Source organism: Micromesistius poutassou (genome assembly GCF_964030765.1).
Source record: "Micromesistius poutassou genome assembly, chromosome: 13".
Lineage (NCBI taxonomy): Eukaryota > Metazoa > Chordata > Actinopteri > Gadiformes > Gadidae > Micromesistius > Micromesistius poutassou.
Genome location: NC_140283.1, coordinates 12,442,506 through 12,459,154, shown reverse-complemented (window position 1 = coordinate 12,459,154; position 16,649 = coordinate 12,442,506). Strand labels below are relative to the sequence as shown.

The window sequence follows — 16,649 nt, the reverse complement described above, 5'->3', positions numbered from 1 at the left end:
AGTGAAATGACATGGCAGCCATAATAAGGGCTGATAGAATTATATTCAATTATAATAATATTTATTCATATTTATTATTAGAATAAAGGCCAAGGAAAAGTGCTTTGAGTGCTTCCTTTCTTATCTCCTCTAGCATAGGGTACAGCATAGGGAACATCCTTTACAGATGGAAGGAGATAATGCCATCCCACAACTCCTTGCGGCAGCATCGTTTAAAGTGACGCACCATTCATCCTTTATCGAAAAAACAACCAATCACCATGACGATAATTAACGGGATTCATGCCATGACCCTGAGTAGACATGCATAATGAGTTTCTCTTTCTTGATAGCCTATATTCATTTTTTATTTCCATTCCAACCTTGGTAATTAAGTAATATTTTCCACAGGGTTGTTCATTTAAAGCCTGCATGAAACAACACGGTAATAATGCAGGTTGCAAAGTATCTAAAATGTGCTTTTAGTAGTCCATCTCCGGAACATTGTAGTTTCCCCACGGCAGACCCATATCCAAATCCATCCATAAAGCCTAGTGTAAGTGCACTTGACATCTTTCTTTGAGCCCATCGAGTTTTCCATCGAGGTCAAGGAAAGTGATTAAGAAAGGACATAGCGGTATTCTTTTTTGCTATACAACCGGAGCCAGAGAGAGACGTTTCCCTTTCATTCTCTCTCTGTCTCTCTTTCTCTCTTGACTTCATGCCTGTCTGTCTGCCTGTCATCTGGTCTTGTCTGTTTGTTAGGTCTGTCTGCCTGCCTGTCAGGCGGTCTGTTTGTCTGTCTGTCTGTCTGTCTGTCTGCCTGCCTGCCGGTCATGCTGTCTGTCTTTGTTTCTGTCTGTCTGTCTGTCTGTCTGTCTGTCTGCCTGCCTGCCTGTCGTGCTCTCTGTCTTTGTTTCTGTCTGTCTCTCTGTCTGCCTGTCTTTCTGTCTGTCTGTTTATCTGTCCGTCTGCCTGTCTCTCTGTATGTCTGTTTATCTGTCTTTGCATCTGTCTGTCTTTGCATCTGTCTGTCTTTGTTCCTGTCTGTCTGTCTGTCCGTCATTCTTTGTTCCCGTCCGTCTGTCTGTCTTTGTCCCTGTCTGTCTGCCTGTCCGCTTTGCATGTGCCAGGGGTCAAGGCCGAGGTCACCATCCATCAGGGTCAGTGTTTTCCGACAGGTCAAAGGTTGCAGAGTTCCGTCACTAATTCGTCACCGACTCTTCCGGTGTGAACGAAGCAGGGATTCCGTCCGGCAGGCAGGAGGGATGAGAGAGGCTGACGAGTCCTGGGGGAGAGGGGCTTGTAGATGGGGGGGGGGGGGACAGAAGGCTCTGGGTGGGGTCAGGCGCCTGGGTGCTGGGGGGTTTAGCACCAAACACAACATTTCTGAGCAGTGGACTCCGCTTCACTGTGAACCGTGCGTCACATCCTGACCTTTGACCTCGCCTATCATGGGAAGTTGGTGTCGGGGTGCCTCAGATCTTGATGTTATTTCAACTCCCGTATTAGACACACACACACAGCTGTGTGTTTGTTGGGGTTTGTGTGTGTGTGTGTGAGGTCATGAGTGAGCAGTCTTCATAAATGTTTTGTTAACGAAGAGATGGCTGCGGAAGCAGAGGGCAGACGCTAAATGTCACATCTGTTGTCACACAAACAGACACATGCATGTGCACACACACACACACACACACACACACACACACACACACACACACACACACACACACAAACACAAACACAAACACACACATACTCAAACAGAAACACACCAATACACATGGGGGATGTTGTGGGATAGTTTACTTTGCTTTGACCGTCCAGATGTTTCTTTGATCATCAATATCAACCACGCTGGAAATGTCCAAAAAGTACAGAAATAACAAAGTGTATGTAATTAGTGACATGCACATTAAAGTGATTAAACATGGCAGTGGTGTCAAATAATGACAGCATTTTAAAACCCACATTCAAAGCCTGCCCCCAGGCTAGCCAGGGAGCAGGTGCTGTAGAACAGAAATACAACTTCACTCCGCCTCATTTCCTTCCATCCTTTGTTTTCTCTTTCATCCTCTGCCTCATTGGTCTCTACCAGAGGCCCGAGGGCTCCATCCCCCTGGGGCCGAAGCAGATCTGGAAGGCCCTGCGGAAGGCCTTCGGCCGGCCCTTGATCCTCAGCATCACCTTCCGTCTCCTGGCCGACCTGCTGGGCTTCGCCGGCCCGCTCTGCATCTCCGGCATCGTCCACCACGTCAGCAAGGACAACCGATCGATCCAGCCCACGGTGAGAGCGCCGTCCCCCTGTGCCTCAATCACATAGCGGCCACCTTGGTTCTTAACGCTAGCTTGGCGGATCGAAGAGGGAACCCAGATGGCTGCTAATAAGGTCCATTGACACGAACGCCGTAATCTCATGTGGGACAAGGCTTTCAGTGTTGGTGCCGTGGATAAATTAGATGGACGGATGATGGATGTTGTTTCAACATCGCCATGACAACATTCAGTTAATGGTATATGTAACATTTGAACTAGTGCATAGCTTAAAACGACCTGGACATATCTTAGTCAATGCTGATCGATGTGGGGTTTAAATAATGTAATCAATAAAATCATATTCTATAATCGATATATAGTGTACAAAAGAAAAATGCCGGCCATCCCGTACCTAATCTCTTGGTTGACAAGAATGTCCTGCAGGGGGCATGTCTCTGTTGCTATTGACACTGCCAAAACCCCTCCCACCCAGCGAGTCAGTTGGCATCAGACAGTTGCAAGTGGCAAGTGGCAGAACGGTCGTCGAATTTGTGGTATTCTGAAATGTTAAGATAGACCTCAGATGAAAATGGTCCCTTTGTCTAAAGACAGATCAACAGAGCCAATATCAGCAGTTATACCGATCCCTGGTGGACAGACAGACAGCCAAACAGACAGACTGACAAACAGAATGACCAGGCTGTGGTGCTGCAAGGCTTCAACCACCAACCTCTGGGAGGTCACGGCCATGTTTCTGGGGACATTTGATACCACCTGGGTCCTGTTGCCATGGTGCTAACTGAAGCATGCATGGTAAATATTCAATGTTTTGATCTGTTCTGTCGTCTCTGTGTCCTGGGTCTCTGGGTTTGGAACCTAGGGACCTAGGCCAGTCCGGAGACTGACCTACAGACGACATAGTGTGCAATAGAATGCCTCCTGAATTATTTGTTGCTGTGCGATGGAGAGGATTATCAAAAGTGAAATGTTGGAGCGGTACAAGGCTCTTTCCTCTTCTGAAGAATAGGTCGGTGCCTCTTTAAAATAGATTTAGAGAGCCCATTTAATCATGGCAGAGTGCAGACCGTTGAAGGGTTTATAAAAAACAAATAGATAAAAAAAAACATCTGATTTTAGAGAACTGGTGATAGATTGAGTTATAGAGAGATAAAAAGAAAGATAGATGATTCCATAGGCAGACTGACTGACTGACTGACTGACTGACAGAGGTAGATGTCTAATTGCATGGCTAATGCTACGATTAATTTAATATCAATCATTCATCACTCCGTCTCTATTCTTACAGTGGAGATGATGAATAATATATGACCTGGTGTGAAATTAATCGTTTCTTCCTCAAGGGGTCATTTGGCCTCCCTGACCCTTTCACTCTACTCCTCTTTCGGTCCAACCTTGTTTCACTGCCCTAACTGCTTTTTAACACACGATTTAGTAATCACTTCCAACTTGCAGAAATGGGGAAGAGAACTCTGTGTTATTTTATCCAAAACCTCTTACTGTACTGTATGAGTGAATATATTCTGAGCATGGCTGGCCCCGTTGGGACTCAAACCCCAAACCCTGACAGTCCCTCGCTCTCCCTCTCTTCTATATATAATTGTAAGCAATTTATGTGTTTTATCCTACCACTTCATCAAATGCCTCTCTCTCCCGCTCTCTCTCTCTCTCTCTCTCTCTCTCTCACTCTCTGTCTCTCTCTCTCTCTGACTCTGTCTCTCTCTCTCTCTCCCTCTCTCTCTCACTCCCTGTCTCTGTCTCTCTCTCTGTCTCTCTGTGTCTCTCTCTCCCTCTCTCTTGGTCTTGCTGCCTCTCTACCATTAGATCAAGCTCATGGGGATCAACTTCATCTCCTCCCAGGAGTTCCTGGAGAATGCCTATGTTCTGGCCGTGCTGTTGTTCTCTGCTCTCCTCCTACAGAGGACCTTCCTGCAGGCCTCCTACTACGTGGCCATCGAGACCGGCATCAACCTGCGAGGAGCCATACAGGTGCTGTGAGGCAGTGGGACTGCGTGGAAGTGTTGCCCTTATATGGCATTGCCCCTATATGTCCAGTGCATTCAATTTGTATGACATTTCCACTTATAAGTGCATTATTTTTCCTTCTTAAGATCTTAAGACTCATTAAATCCATGTCTTCAGGAATGGATAAAACTACAAAGCATTTATTTTTTTCTGGTAGCCACATTATATTAGCTTTCCTGTTTCCGTGTTCTCAGCAAATATTTCAACCTAGTTCACACTCTGCACCATGGCGCAAGCCAATTAGACAAGGGAAGAACACCTTAGCTAAAGGATGAAAACCAATTAAACAATGTCACAGATGAAACCATGTACAGGATCCTGTCAAAACAGACAAGCTTACTTTATAATTCACCCAAAAATAGGGTTGTCTGGGCACATATCCCCTTTAAAAAATGTCGGCCATCCCTGACTTAATAAGGCCAATAAATAAGCCCCATAAATGTATATATGTGAGGTATGATTCTCTGCACCGCTCTGCAAAGGCTGAGCTTTGTGGTCTCCTACCTCTCCTTTGTTGTTCTGTGACACTTGGACTTGAATGCCAACAAGTCCCTCTCTCTCTCTGCCCCTCCCAGACCAAGATCTACAACAAGATCATGCGCCTGTGCACCTCCAACATGTCCATGGGCGAGCTGACGGTGGCACAGATCTGCAACCTGGTGGCCATCGACACCAACCAGCTCATGTGGTTCTTCTTCCTCTGCCCCAACCTGTGGGCCATGCCCTTCCAGGTGAGCCGTCCACCCGTGTTAAAGGTGGACTATGAGAGTCCGTCAAGATGTTTTTCAGCAATCCACTCGCTCCATCAGCTCTTCCGGGAGAAACCATCCACCATTTAGCGGTGCGCTGGGGGTTGTTGGGTTGATGTGTTAAGATGTCCTTCGGCAGTTGCTCAGGGGTTACAGTGGGTTCACCGGCAGTGTTGAGGTGTCCCTGAGCAAGACACCTAACTCTAACTGCTCCCGACGAGCTGGCTGTCGCCTTGCATGGTTGACTCCGCCGTTGGTGTGTGAATGTGTATTAATGGTTGTCGCTTTGGACAAAAGCGTCCGCTAAATGCCCTAAATGAGTGACAAATTCACTCAACATCCACTAACTGCTGGTCGCTGGTGTTGTTGCCATGCTTGGATGAAATCTTGGTCAGTGTGTGACTGCTGGGCGAATGTGAGGTATTCATTATGAATGAGTCATATGTAGAGTAAACCAACAATGGTTCAGAAAGCAAGCACACTACCAATGCGATTGGATTCAGCATGTACGCTCTTCTATACTGTTTTGTGTGGACTTGCGTCATGTTTGTCTTTCTCAGTATTGACGCAGGCTGCTCTTTGTCATGGCTCCTCATGGAGTCAAAATGCATTATGTGCTCCACACCTATTTTCTGCCTTTCATACAGCAAACCTGTGCCCTTCACGCTCCCTCAGGCAAGAGAGGAGAATGCAATACTCATTCATAAGGCATGTCAGGGGGTTGCAGACTTTCATCTCACTCTGGGAAACACATGAGATCAATAAATCACACGCAAAGATGTATGTATTATGATTGTGTGTGTGTGTCTGTGTGTGTCTCTGTATCTTGATATTCCTCCTCCTCCATCCTTATCTCCTTAAACCATTATCATTATCTTGATATAGTATCTTGATATTCCTCCTCCTCCATCCTTATCTCCTTAAACCATTATCATTATAGTTTTGTGTTCTTGGTCATCGTCAGTGTGAGACTGAAGCAAACTGACTACAAGTAAGCTTTGTTTTCTTTACACTGGTGTGATGCATCTCCTGAATGGTACTCAACAATGTCTGTCTCCCTCTTGCCTCTTGAAGCTCAGAGAAGTAATATGTTTTATTGTTTTTCATCAACTCGCCTGCATGTTTTGTCGGGAGACTTCACAAAGCAGTATGACGTATTTAATGTTCACTCAGGTCTAAAACCTATAAAACCCATCTGGCCTTGCAGTGCCTTTTATACATATTAAAATCACAAATCCTTGGGACAAAATGTCATCCAAACAGAGCAACCCATCAGCCCTTCAGTAAGCAGCTGTTTGCTGCCCGTTTGCTAAGACGTGGTGACAATCCCGGTCAGCGAGCATTAGCATATCCACACGACAGCGATCAGAGTCGCTCCATCACTTTAAACAAGGAGTACAAAACATGAGGCTGAGACAGAGAGTCATTCTGTCAGCATCATCCGTGTCTACCTTGGGTCTCAATGTGTTCCCTCGAGGAACTTACCTTCAGGAAGCCAGTCACTTCCAGCTGCGTTGAGTCTTTCTCAGAGCTGTTGCTGTGCGTCACAATGGTGTGGCATTAGTATGCTCTCTGTGTACAGCCCTGTTGTCGCCTCCAGTGTGTGTGGCAGGTCGCTCCCCAGGGCCGTTATGGGGGGCTGCAGCACTAATGGAAGGTGTTATATGAGGGCTTGATAGGGAAACATACTGAGGCGTTGAGCCTGGACTGTTCAGTTTGGTTTGGTCTTCACCAGCAATCATAACCGCAATGGGCTTTCTTTTCCACACATGCACGCAGACAGGCACGCATACACACACACACATACACACATACACACACACACACACACACACAACTTAGTATCTACGTTCTGACACAATTAGCCTCTGATAGGTTTAATAAAAAAATAAATTGTGAAAAGTGTGTGTGTGGAAGTGCATCCGTGTGCGTGTTCATCTGTGTGTGTGCGAATGCTTTGTGTGTCTGTGTGTCTGTGTGTGTGAGTGTGTGTCAATATACACTCCAAGGCTGTCACTACACTTGATTCATGCATCTTCTGGCAACCGCCCAGATGTTAGCAACACTTTGAGATATGGAAAGGATCCCTTTTGTATCTGGGTTATGGAACTCATGCCAAAGGATTATAATATAATCCCCAATATATTGCAAAGAGAAACTTATATCAACTGTCCTTTATTTCCTAATCATTTTGTAACCACTCTGTGCTCTCTCTCTCTCCATCTCTCTCTGGCTCTCTCTCTCTGTCTCTTTGTCTCTCTATCTCTGTCTCTCTCTCTCTCTCTCTGTCACTCTCTGACTCTCTCTCTCTCTCTGTCTCTCTCTCTCTGTCTCTCTCTCTCTGTCTCTCTCTCTCTCTCTCTCTCTCTCTCTCTCTCTCTCTCTCTCTCTCTCTCTCTCTCTCTCTCTCTCTCTCTCTCTCTCCCTCTGTCTCGATGTCTCTCTCCCTCAGATCATCGTGGGAGTGATCCTGCTCTACTACCTCTTGGGGATCAGTGCGTTGATTGGCGCCACGGTCATCGCCGTGTTGGCTCCAGTACAGTACTTTGTGGCCACCAAACTTTCCCAAGCCCAGAAGAGCACTCTGGTCAGTGTGACTCCTCGGTTCATCGTCCATCTTAAACTCCCTGTCTGGGATTAGTTTTGCAACTTTTCCCTAACTACTTAGTTTTACTTATTTGAGTAAATACAAATTTACTCCCTACTCATCTAACTCAGTTGTCTTTTGTTGACCAGGGTCTTGTGACTTAATTCCATTGCAGTACACTATATATCTTTCAACAATGATATGTTGCATGCTCATTTTATCATCTAGTGGCAGCAAGCGAAGGCTTTCTTTTATTGCTTGTTGTGACATTGTTGCATAACTCTCATTTATGAAACCATAACCTTTGATGGTGCGTTCAAGGCGGTGTAAGATAAAAATAGGTGTGATTTAGCGCCCTAAGATCCTGAATCACATGACACATTATCAAAGGTCACAATTTAAGGAAGCTCTTCTAGCTTCAATGGGGCCACACTAGACGTCTTGGCAAACAGTGTCACTCAATATTAAGTCATCTGTATCACAACCACGACTCTGTTATAAAGTCGTGTGGGTAGTGTTTGTGCTGCTACCCACACACACATTGTATGCTAATCAGACAGTCACCAGAGGGCTCTGTCGGCTCCTCCTGTCCAGCTCCAACCAACACAACAACACAAGTGTCTGTGTTCCCTCCAAGTGAACCGCCCTACAGCTGTGGGTGTTCAGCACACCGCATGTGATGTAGTCACACTGCCTTCATATACACTTGTCATAGAGGTGTCTACAGTGAATTATATATATATTATAATGTTAAAACCGTCGAGGTACTGTTCACAGTTTTGTCAAGGACGTACCCCCCAGGCGATCTAAGCTATGTTGAAATATCTATGTTGCTATGTTGATAGTCACACCACCCCCAGAGCAACCTTAAAATACACCTGTGTTTGTGAAGAGAAGAGCAGTTGAATAATTCAAACCCTGTATACAATGTTTGAGATGTCTAGGCCTTTCAGATTCCTCTCAGCCTTCTCTCCGAGTTTGTTTATGTGTGACTTTGAAAGAGAGTACTATTTTTAGAGCACTGTTTCACTGACATTGGTCCATTCATTAACAGACGGTTTTATCTGATACAGTTTGCAAGGAAGGCTGAGAACCATCAAAGCAGGCAATTAAAATTGGATTAGCTACAAAAAAGTGTTGCACAACCCAGATTAAAGTGACAACAGGATCTACAACCGATAAATGGCCTGGCCCGCCACGTAAGTGTACAGAAGTTAGTCAGCAGCTTGGCAACATAGACAGAAGGTAAAATAGGCTCCACCCATTAAATGACTGAAATTAGCTGAGATTGCATTGGAGAACATGGAACATCACTTTCTGATGCTTAATGAACACTTTGATTACCCTTAATAACATAATTGAAAGTTAATTATGACATTTCTGTTTCACAACATAGCTACTCTTATCTGCTGTGTCGCTAAAGGAGTCAGAAATATGGGATAGCTCCTGTTTGTCAGTTATTTTTATTTTATTTAACCTTTATTTATCCAGGTGAGTCCCATTGAGACCTTCAGCCTCTTTTTCAAGGGAGCCCTGTTATATTTCATGAAAAAGTTATAAAGGCTGGAACATTAATGGCCATAGAGAAACACAAAGCAGCCTTTCAATTCCCACCCTCAAAATATTAAATACAGAGGGTGTCAACCGCTGGTTTCAAACAATGGGTTGGCTCTGTAGGAGTCACATCTACACCCTCAAAACGGTCGCGTTTAAACCAACACACAGGTCACGGATTTTGCTACGTCCACGTTATTTGAACAGTCTATTGTTCTCTCTACCTCCCTCCCTCCAGGACTACTCGAGCGAGCGCTTGAAGAAGACCAACGAGCTGCTGAGGGGCATCAAGCTGCTGAAGCTGTATGCCTGGGAGAACATCTTCTGCGACAGTGTGGAGGAGACGCGCGGCAAGGAACTGAGCAGCCTGAAGGCCTTCGCCCTCTACACCTCCATCTCCAGTAAGACCTGCTGCCGGGCCTCACCTGGCTCCATCCATCCCGGTGGACGCAGGGGTTTTGAATGGTCGTTGGTTCCAGAATAGACCTGAGTCCCACACGGAGCAGTGGAATGTGGCCGATGCGGCCCGGCTCCATTCCACTGTCCTTGTGCTGTGATCTTTTCCTTTTTAATTGGGTTTGGCTACCTAGTGTAATTTGCGCTCTGTGTCCTTTAGTCTTAACAATGGATGAGCTCCACATAACAGAAGAAAGGGTACGGAATACAATTAAGTAATATAATGAAAAGGCATTATACATACAAGAATGTGTGTATGTACAACGTATGAAGACAAAGTGTGGACGTGTACAAGACCGCCATGGTTTCTAAGTCGATAACTACAACTCAATAATGTACATAAGTTATGCATGTATATCAAATATACATATCAAGTCACACTTACTGCAGTGTTCAATGGGTTGAGGGCAGCTTCAGCATCTGTTGTTGACTTGTTTTCCTCAAGTTTGTGCATGTTGTTTTGTGAATTTAGTACACATGGTCATTGCTCATGTTCCAGAGAAAGACTGTGGCCATGCTGAGATCAAAGAAAAGCATCTATCTGTTCCGCCCATGGTGCTGATTATTCACACTTGTGAAATCTCTTTCAAAAATGCCATTCCTTTTAAACTGTGTGTGTGTGTGTCTGTGTGTGTGATTGTGTTCTCAGTATTCATGAATGCAGCCATCCCTATAGCAGCAGTACTAACGGTAAGAAGCCCATAGCTTATCACTGAACTTAATACTTCAGGTATCATTTAATATTGATCAGAAATGATCAGACGTGTTCCAATCTTCATGTCTGGGAAATACAGTGTACAGAGTACAGGTGCAGGAAAAGAGTGTTACTATGGTAGCATACAGAAAACCTGAAGTCAAACAACATAGATGGATCAGTCAGCTAAGTTCATGTCATTGTTTGAAGGGAGACTGAGGAGAATATAAAGGCACTAGGCAGTCAGGACAGAGGTGATTAGAGAACTAACGAGGACTAACAAGGACTAACGAGGGACAGGAGAGAGGGGTTATTAAGCTTTGGAACGTGGAGGCTGGGACAGTCGCCGTGACAAAATGGGAATTGAACGTACCATTGCTGTTTAAATACCCCTTGTGGTCAACACCGTCACCTACCGACAGTCAGTCAGTCTGTCACCCAGCCAGTCAGCCAGTCAGATGACAGTTGAAAGTTTTTAAGGTGACATAGTGCAAGAACTAAATACAGCATTGTAATTATAGAAGCCTTGACTGTGACAGAGGTTAGCAATGACAAATGAGACGGATAAAGGCTATGGATACTCAAACTAAACCCTAACATGTTCTTAACACTAACCTTGAGCACCCTTTCCAAACATTTTCTGCTTATAGACATTCGTAGTTCATGTCCACATTTCCGAGGATGCCGACCTGTCCCCAGCAGTGGCCTTTGCATCCCTCTCTCTCTTTCATATCCTGGTCACACCCCTATTTCTGCTGTCCAGCGTGGTACGCTCCACCGTCAAGGCCCTGGTCAGGTGAGGAACTATAGTTCCCATAATGCTTTGTTGAAATTGATTACAATACAATTACAATACATATTACAATACATATTTTCCTCATTAGAGAATTGGGTTAAATCTTTGGACCGGAAAATATAATGAGCAGTTTAACACAGGACTGCTATATTGACTGATAAAGATACTTGAAATGTCCAAATCAGTACAAGGGTAATTACCCTCACAGGACATACCTTTGTGACATATTAGAAGACAAAGATTCCATATGCCATGTTTAATAATTTCAGATTAACAATATCTGTATGAATTAATTGTATTCTTATCGTACTCAACCGATGGCTGTAAGAACATACTGTACATGTACAGATTGGGAATAATGTCCGTCTGTCTGTCTGTCTGTCTGTCTCTCTGTCTCTGTCTCTGTCTCTGTCTCTGTCTCTGTCTCTCTCTCTTTCTCTCTCTCTCTCTCTCTCTCTCTCTCTCTATCTGTTTGTCTATGTGTCTCCTCAGTGTTCAGAAGCTCAGTGAGTTTTTCTCCAGCGAAGAGATCGGCGATGAGCAAGAGGCCAGCGCTGTCATACCTACTGGAACCAGTAACCACAACAAGAATAAATACCAGGCTCTGGTAGGCACACACACACACACACACACACACAAACACCCACACACTGACACACACACACACACACACACACACACACACACACACACACACACAAACACAAATATGCATACACACACAAAGATACAGACAATCCCACACTGAATGTACATACATGCACACTAAGTCGCTAAGTGTATCTTTCACAATCCAGTCGCAAAGGGCGAGTCCCCTCAGCGTGATCGGAAGGCGTGCTGAATGTCCAGCTGGTGTGACGAGGCTTCACACACTCTCTCTCTCTCCCTCTCTCTCTCTTCTCGTCTTCCTTCCATCCATTCTGCCCTCACTCGTCCCACACCGCCTCTCACTGTAAAATGTGTGTCTGTACATAACCCTCCTCTAGTCGTCCTCTAAGCCAGGCCCTCCCTCTTCCTCCTCCTCCTCCTCCTCCTCCTCCACCCGCCCCCTGCAGCCCCTGAAGGTGGTGAACAGGAAGAGAGCCCCCCGTGAGGAGTGGAGCGACTCTGGCACCCAGTGGGAGGGGGCCGGGCCCCCGGGGATGGACCAGGACACCTGCCTCAAGGTGGGCAGGTCTATCCTCCTAGGATTAGGAGGATAGACAGATGGATGGATGGATGGATAGACCTAAATATAGATGGATGGATAGAAAGATAGATAGATGGATGGATAGATGGATGGATGGATAGATAGAGAGGTAGATACATATATACGCACTTGTACCGCAAAGCTTTTAAAGAGTTTATTTAAGTAAAATTTGGTTCCCTATGTTTTGCCTGGTACACTCTCTATTTATTGTAATTTTGTTGTTTTAATGTGTATCTTTGTATTTATATGCATTTTGACATTTGCTTTGTTTGATTATTTTGTAAAGCAGTTTGTAACACTGTTTTGATAAGTGCTGTATAAATAAAGATATTATTATTATTATTATTATTATATATAGATTGACAGATAAATGGATAGACGGATATATGTATATTATAGATAGATAGATACCTCTGTATTTGTATTTTATTGTAATCATATTATATATATATATTCATAATACCTTATACTCTCTCTCTATACAGATAACCAGTGGGTATTTTACTTGGACGGACGGACCACCAACCCTTTCCAATGTGGATATCAAAATCCCATTTGGTGAGCAAAGTTTTGAATTTCATGCCTAGGCTTTTTACACACACATTCAACAACCTGGTACAACCTGTACAACCTGGTTGATCTCTTGTATTGCTACTTTTTGACACTTTGTTTTCCTTCTCCTTCTTCTTTTCATTTAAATTTCCTGAACTCCAAACCAACGCTTCCAGGTCAGCTGACCATGATAGTGGGCCAGGTGGGTTGTGGGAAATCGTCTCTGCTTTTGGCAGCGCTGGGAGAGATGCAGAGAGTCTCAGGCACAGTGACATGGAACAGGTCAGTCACTGGTCACTCAGTCATGCATTTCATTGGCCAGTTAACCTTGCAATTAGTCAGTCAGCTGGTCAACCAGCCAGCCAGTCAGACAGTTAGTCAGTTGCCACTAGCTGTGACAAATTCCAGCAAGTAACATTTTATCGACTAAACCTAAAATACTAACTGATGTGCTGGGAATTAATGGTTTAGATTAGTGTTGGATTAGACTTGAAATATACATGTATAAATATACTATACATTACATTTAATTAATTAGAAATCAGCTTAAACAGTGCTTTGACCTTCACAAAGCAGTCAGTACTGAACAGCTTTATGCCCATCCACAACCTTAATCAACTGCTTTGGCCAATACACCAGAAACTATTAAAGAATTTGTCTGGTTGGCTAATACAGCTGGTTAATTGTTTACATTGTCTATGTGGAGTTATAAACCACTCTAGTTTTTGTTCAACTCAGCCTGTCTCCAGGTCTACTCACGTTATGACAACAGGGAGAGGGCGAGCTGTTGACATTCATTCTTTTCCATACAAGTGTTACAGAGTACTTAAAATACTCGTTTAGAATCGGAGGGATGTTGATGAAGTGCCCAATTTTGGAACGTGTATACAGCGACTGTTAGCGAGACAGGCTTAGTTGAACAAAACTCATTGCCGATTTACATCTCAACACTACTTACATCTAGACAATGTCATCAATTAGCCTTGGTTCTTAGCATCTCAGCATCTTAGCATACCGGCCATATCCTTTAATTCCCTAAGAGGACTGATTTATTTTACAATTGAGTCCATGAATTTTTCTTTTTGGGGTTGATGCTTTGGTCGATGCTCTGGGAGCAAAAAAAAAAATTCAGGTCTAATGTAAAAAAAAAAGAAAATTCAAGGACAAAAACGAAGCAACAAAATGACGTTACCGCAGAAGAATGTTCAAAAGCATTTAGAGCGAACCGATTGCTTTTTGGATCTGGCTTTGGATGTGGTTTTAACCTCCAAAGCCCTCCAAGATCCAGATCTTTTCAATAATGTGCCGTCTGGTTGAAGAATTGGGCTGTCAGAGAGACAACGACTTTCCTTGTTCAACAACATCAAGCAATACACATTAAACCTTCAGGGTTGTGAGCGGCAAACTGGGACATTTTCATTACAAATGAATAATAAATGCACTTTAGAGAAATGCAGTGGTACTTATTGCTTCTCAAGCAGGAGCTCAAAAAGCCATTAGACACTTGAGTTCACAACAGTAAATAACGATAATAACAGCCTCCCCTTGACTGGTCCCAGTGGATCATCACTAATCCCCGTCCGGAGTGCCGCTCCTCCACTCCGGTTGTCGCTTGTCCTCTCCTCTGCGTTTGCTACCATAGCGCCTTGTTAAAACACGACATAGTGTTCCCACACCTCTCCGGTTGGCCTTTTCCTGACGCGCAATATCTCCTAAGACTTTCAATTAGGAAGACATTGGAGCGCGACTCTCATCATCTGGTCCAGTGCCAGGTCCCACCCGGCTCAATTTGTCGGCCAACCTCTTTTCATTCCAACACTATATTGTTACATTGCAATTAGTCAGGCATTTACACTCACACACACACACACACACACACACACACACACACACACACACACACACACACACACACACAGATGCACACACACACACAGACACGCAAACACCCACACGCAGACACACATGTCATCTACTTCCACCACTGTGCCCCTCCCAGTTTCATGTTGCACACACACATACAGTAGCACACATACACATACACACACGCACACACACACATGCACACGCACACGCACACGCACACGCACACACACACACACACACACACACACACACACACACACACACAAACACACACACACGTGCCATCCACTCCCCCCTGGCAGCATAATCGGGTCGTGGCGAGGTATCAAAACAGGTTTCTCTCCTCTTCTGGCCCGGACCTCCACTCAAGTATCGCAGAGCCAGCCTACAGGGCTGCCACCCGACCCCGGGCCCTGCTAATGAAGTAGTGATAGAGCATTTGGAGATGTTCTCTGGAACATGATAGGACCGAGGCCAGTTCCTCTTCGCTATCCATCCTCTGAAATGTTTTGATGAATACCGACGGACCAAACCAAACAAGTATATGTTTCTTATTTTTCTTTATCATTTGTTCACATAGGATTTTCAGACTTTTCCAGAATGTTTACGTTCTCTCTTCCTGGATTGTTTTTCATGACAGAGATTTAAGAGTTGATGGTTGAAAGCTTTTGGCTAGCGTCTTTGTTTGCTTCACATAAGAGTAAATGAGCCTTGGTTATCAGGTAGATAGGTTGATGGATGACATCTGATGGTTAAAAGACATGATCTCCGGCATCTGTGGTCTGAGTACCCTGTTGCTATGGTGACGGGCTCCATAATGTGACAGACAATCACCTGGTAATGGGTCCCTCTCAGCTGATGACATGGTCTCAAGCGGGGAAGGGTTTGTTCGTGATACTTGCTTAAGTGTTGTCACGCACGTCGTTAAAAATGCTTCACGGCTGCCTACGACTCATTAGCAAGATAAACACTGAAGTAATTCTCATGTAAACCATTGGTTCAGTTTGACCTCGTTAATTTAAAGTTAATTATTGTTTAGCCATAGCAGCCAGTGAAAAGTATAACGTGCAGCAAATAAACCTCCCAAGGGAGATCAGAACATGCAGCGACATGATATTCACATCAAATTAATTTGTTCATAAAGTCCTTAAATCCCAGTTGTAAAGGGCTTGACAGACGTGTGACACTCCCTAAAACCTAAAAACTCCCCTAATATCAGGCGAGGAGATGCTTATGAGCAGCCGTACTATGCCAAGACAGCTGTCATCAAGCAGAGTCACCTGCCAAGTCCCACCCTTCCCTTCAGGCTTCCCTCCAAAGCCCCACTCCCCCAAAGAGCTAACTTTAGCAATAGGTCGGCCTAACCTTGTTGAAGTCATGTACAATCATGTACAATGATTGCACGGGCAGAGTGCACACGCAGGTAGCCGTGTAGGTAGGTAGACAGGTCTGCACGAATGAAATGATTGGATGGCTTACCTGTCTGTATTACCTGGCTTATTACAGGCCACGTCACACTTGATCAAATATAACAAAAAAGCTTCTTAAATAAATTGCCTACCCTACCTTTAATCAATTAGTAGATGTAATCAATTCATCGCTCCAGGGGCCGCATTAACCACAGTGAAGCTTAATTAACTTTACCATCATTGTTTACAGGTTTTACTCAAACGCATGAAGCTGATATTTCAAGGCCTTGCACCTCCTCATGATGAGATCACCTCTTGTTTCCTCCTATGACTCTGACGCAGCGTCTACGGCGTCTGTCTGTACGTGTCTGTCTGCGGGCGTGTGTACGCCGCCGCTGGGATCTAAGGTGTCCCTACGCTACAGGATATGTCCAACAGCTGAGAACTCTGTCATGGCAGAGACTTTAAACATGTGCTGGTCCCAACTGCGGTGCTAATGAAGACACTTATATTAAGTGT

General features: G+C 44.6%; 1 protein-coding gene across 2 annotated transcripts in view; it reads left to right on the top strand.

The window, feature by feature from the left end:
- The window catches only part of abcc8 (ATP-binding cassette, sub-family C (CFTR/MRP), member 8), a gene marked incomplete at its 5' end in the record, with an annotated part of 48,061 nt that overhangs the window by 11,581 nt on the left and 19,831 nt on the right, over positions 1–16,649 (top strand). The window contains 11 exons of one of the 2 annotated variants that reach the window (XM_084476838.1): positions 2,078–2,266; positions 4,078–4,242; positions 4,854–5,009; positions 7,480–7,614; positions 9,407–9,569; positions 10,274–10,314; positions 10,969–11,114; positions 11,607–11,721; positions 12,101–12,280; positions 12,789–12,861; positions 13,032–13,137. In XM_084476838.1, coding sequence (XP_084332964.1) covers positions 2,078–2,266; positions 4,078–4,242; positions 4,854–5,009; positions 7,480–7,614; positions 9,407–9,569; positions 10,274–10,314; positions 10,969–11,114; positions 11,607–11,721; positions 12,101–12,280; positions 12,789–12,861; positions 13,032–13,137 — 1,469 coding nt within the window. The remainder of the gene's footprint in view (positions 1–2,077; positions 2,267–4,077; positions 4,243–4,853; positions 5,010–7,479; positions 7,615–9,406; positions 9,570–10,273; positions 10,315–10,968; positions 11,115–11,606; positions 11,722–12,100; positions 12,281–12,788; positions 12,862–13,031; positions 13,138–16,649) is intronic. The other variant, XM_084476839.1, reaches the window with a different exon arrangement.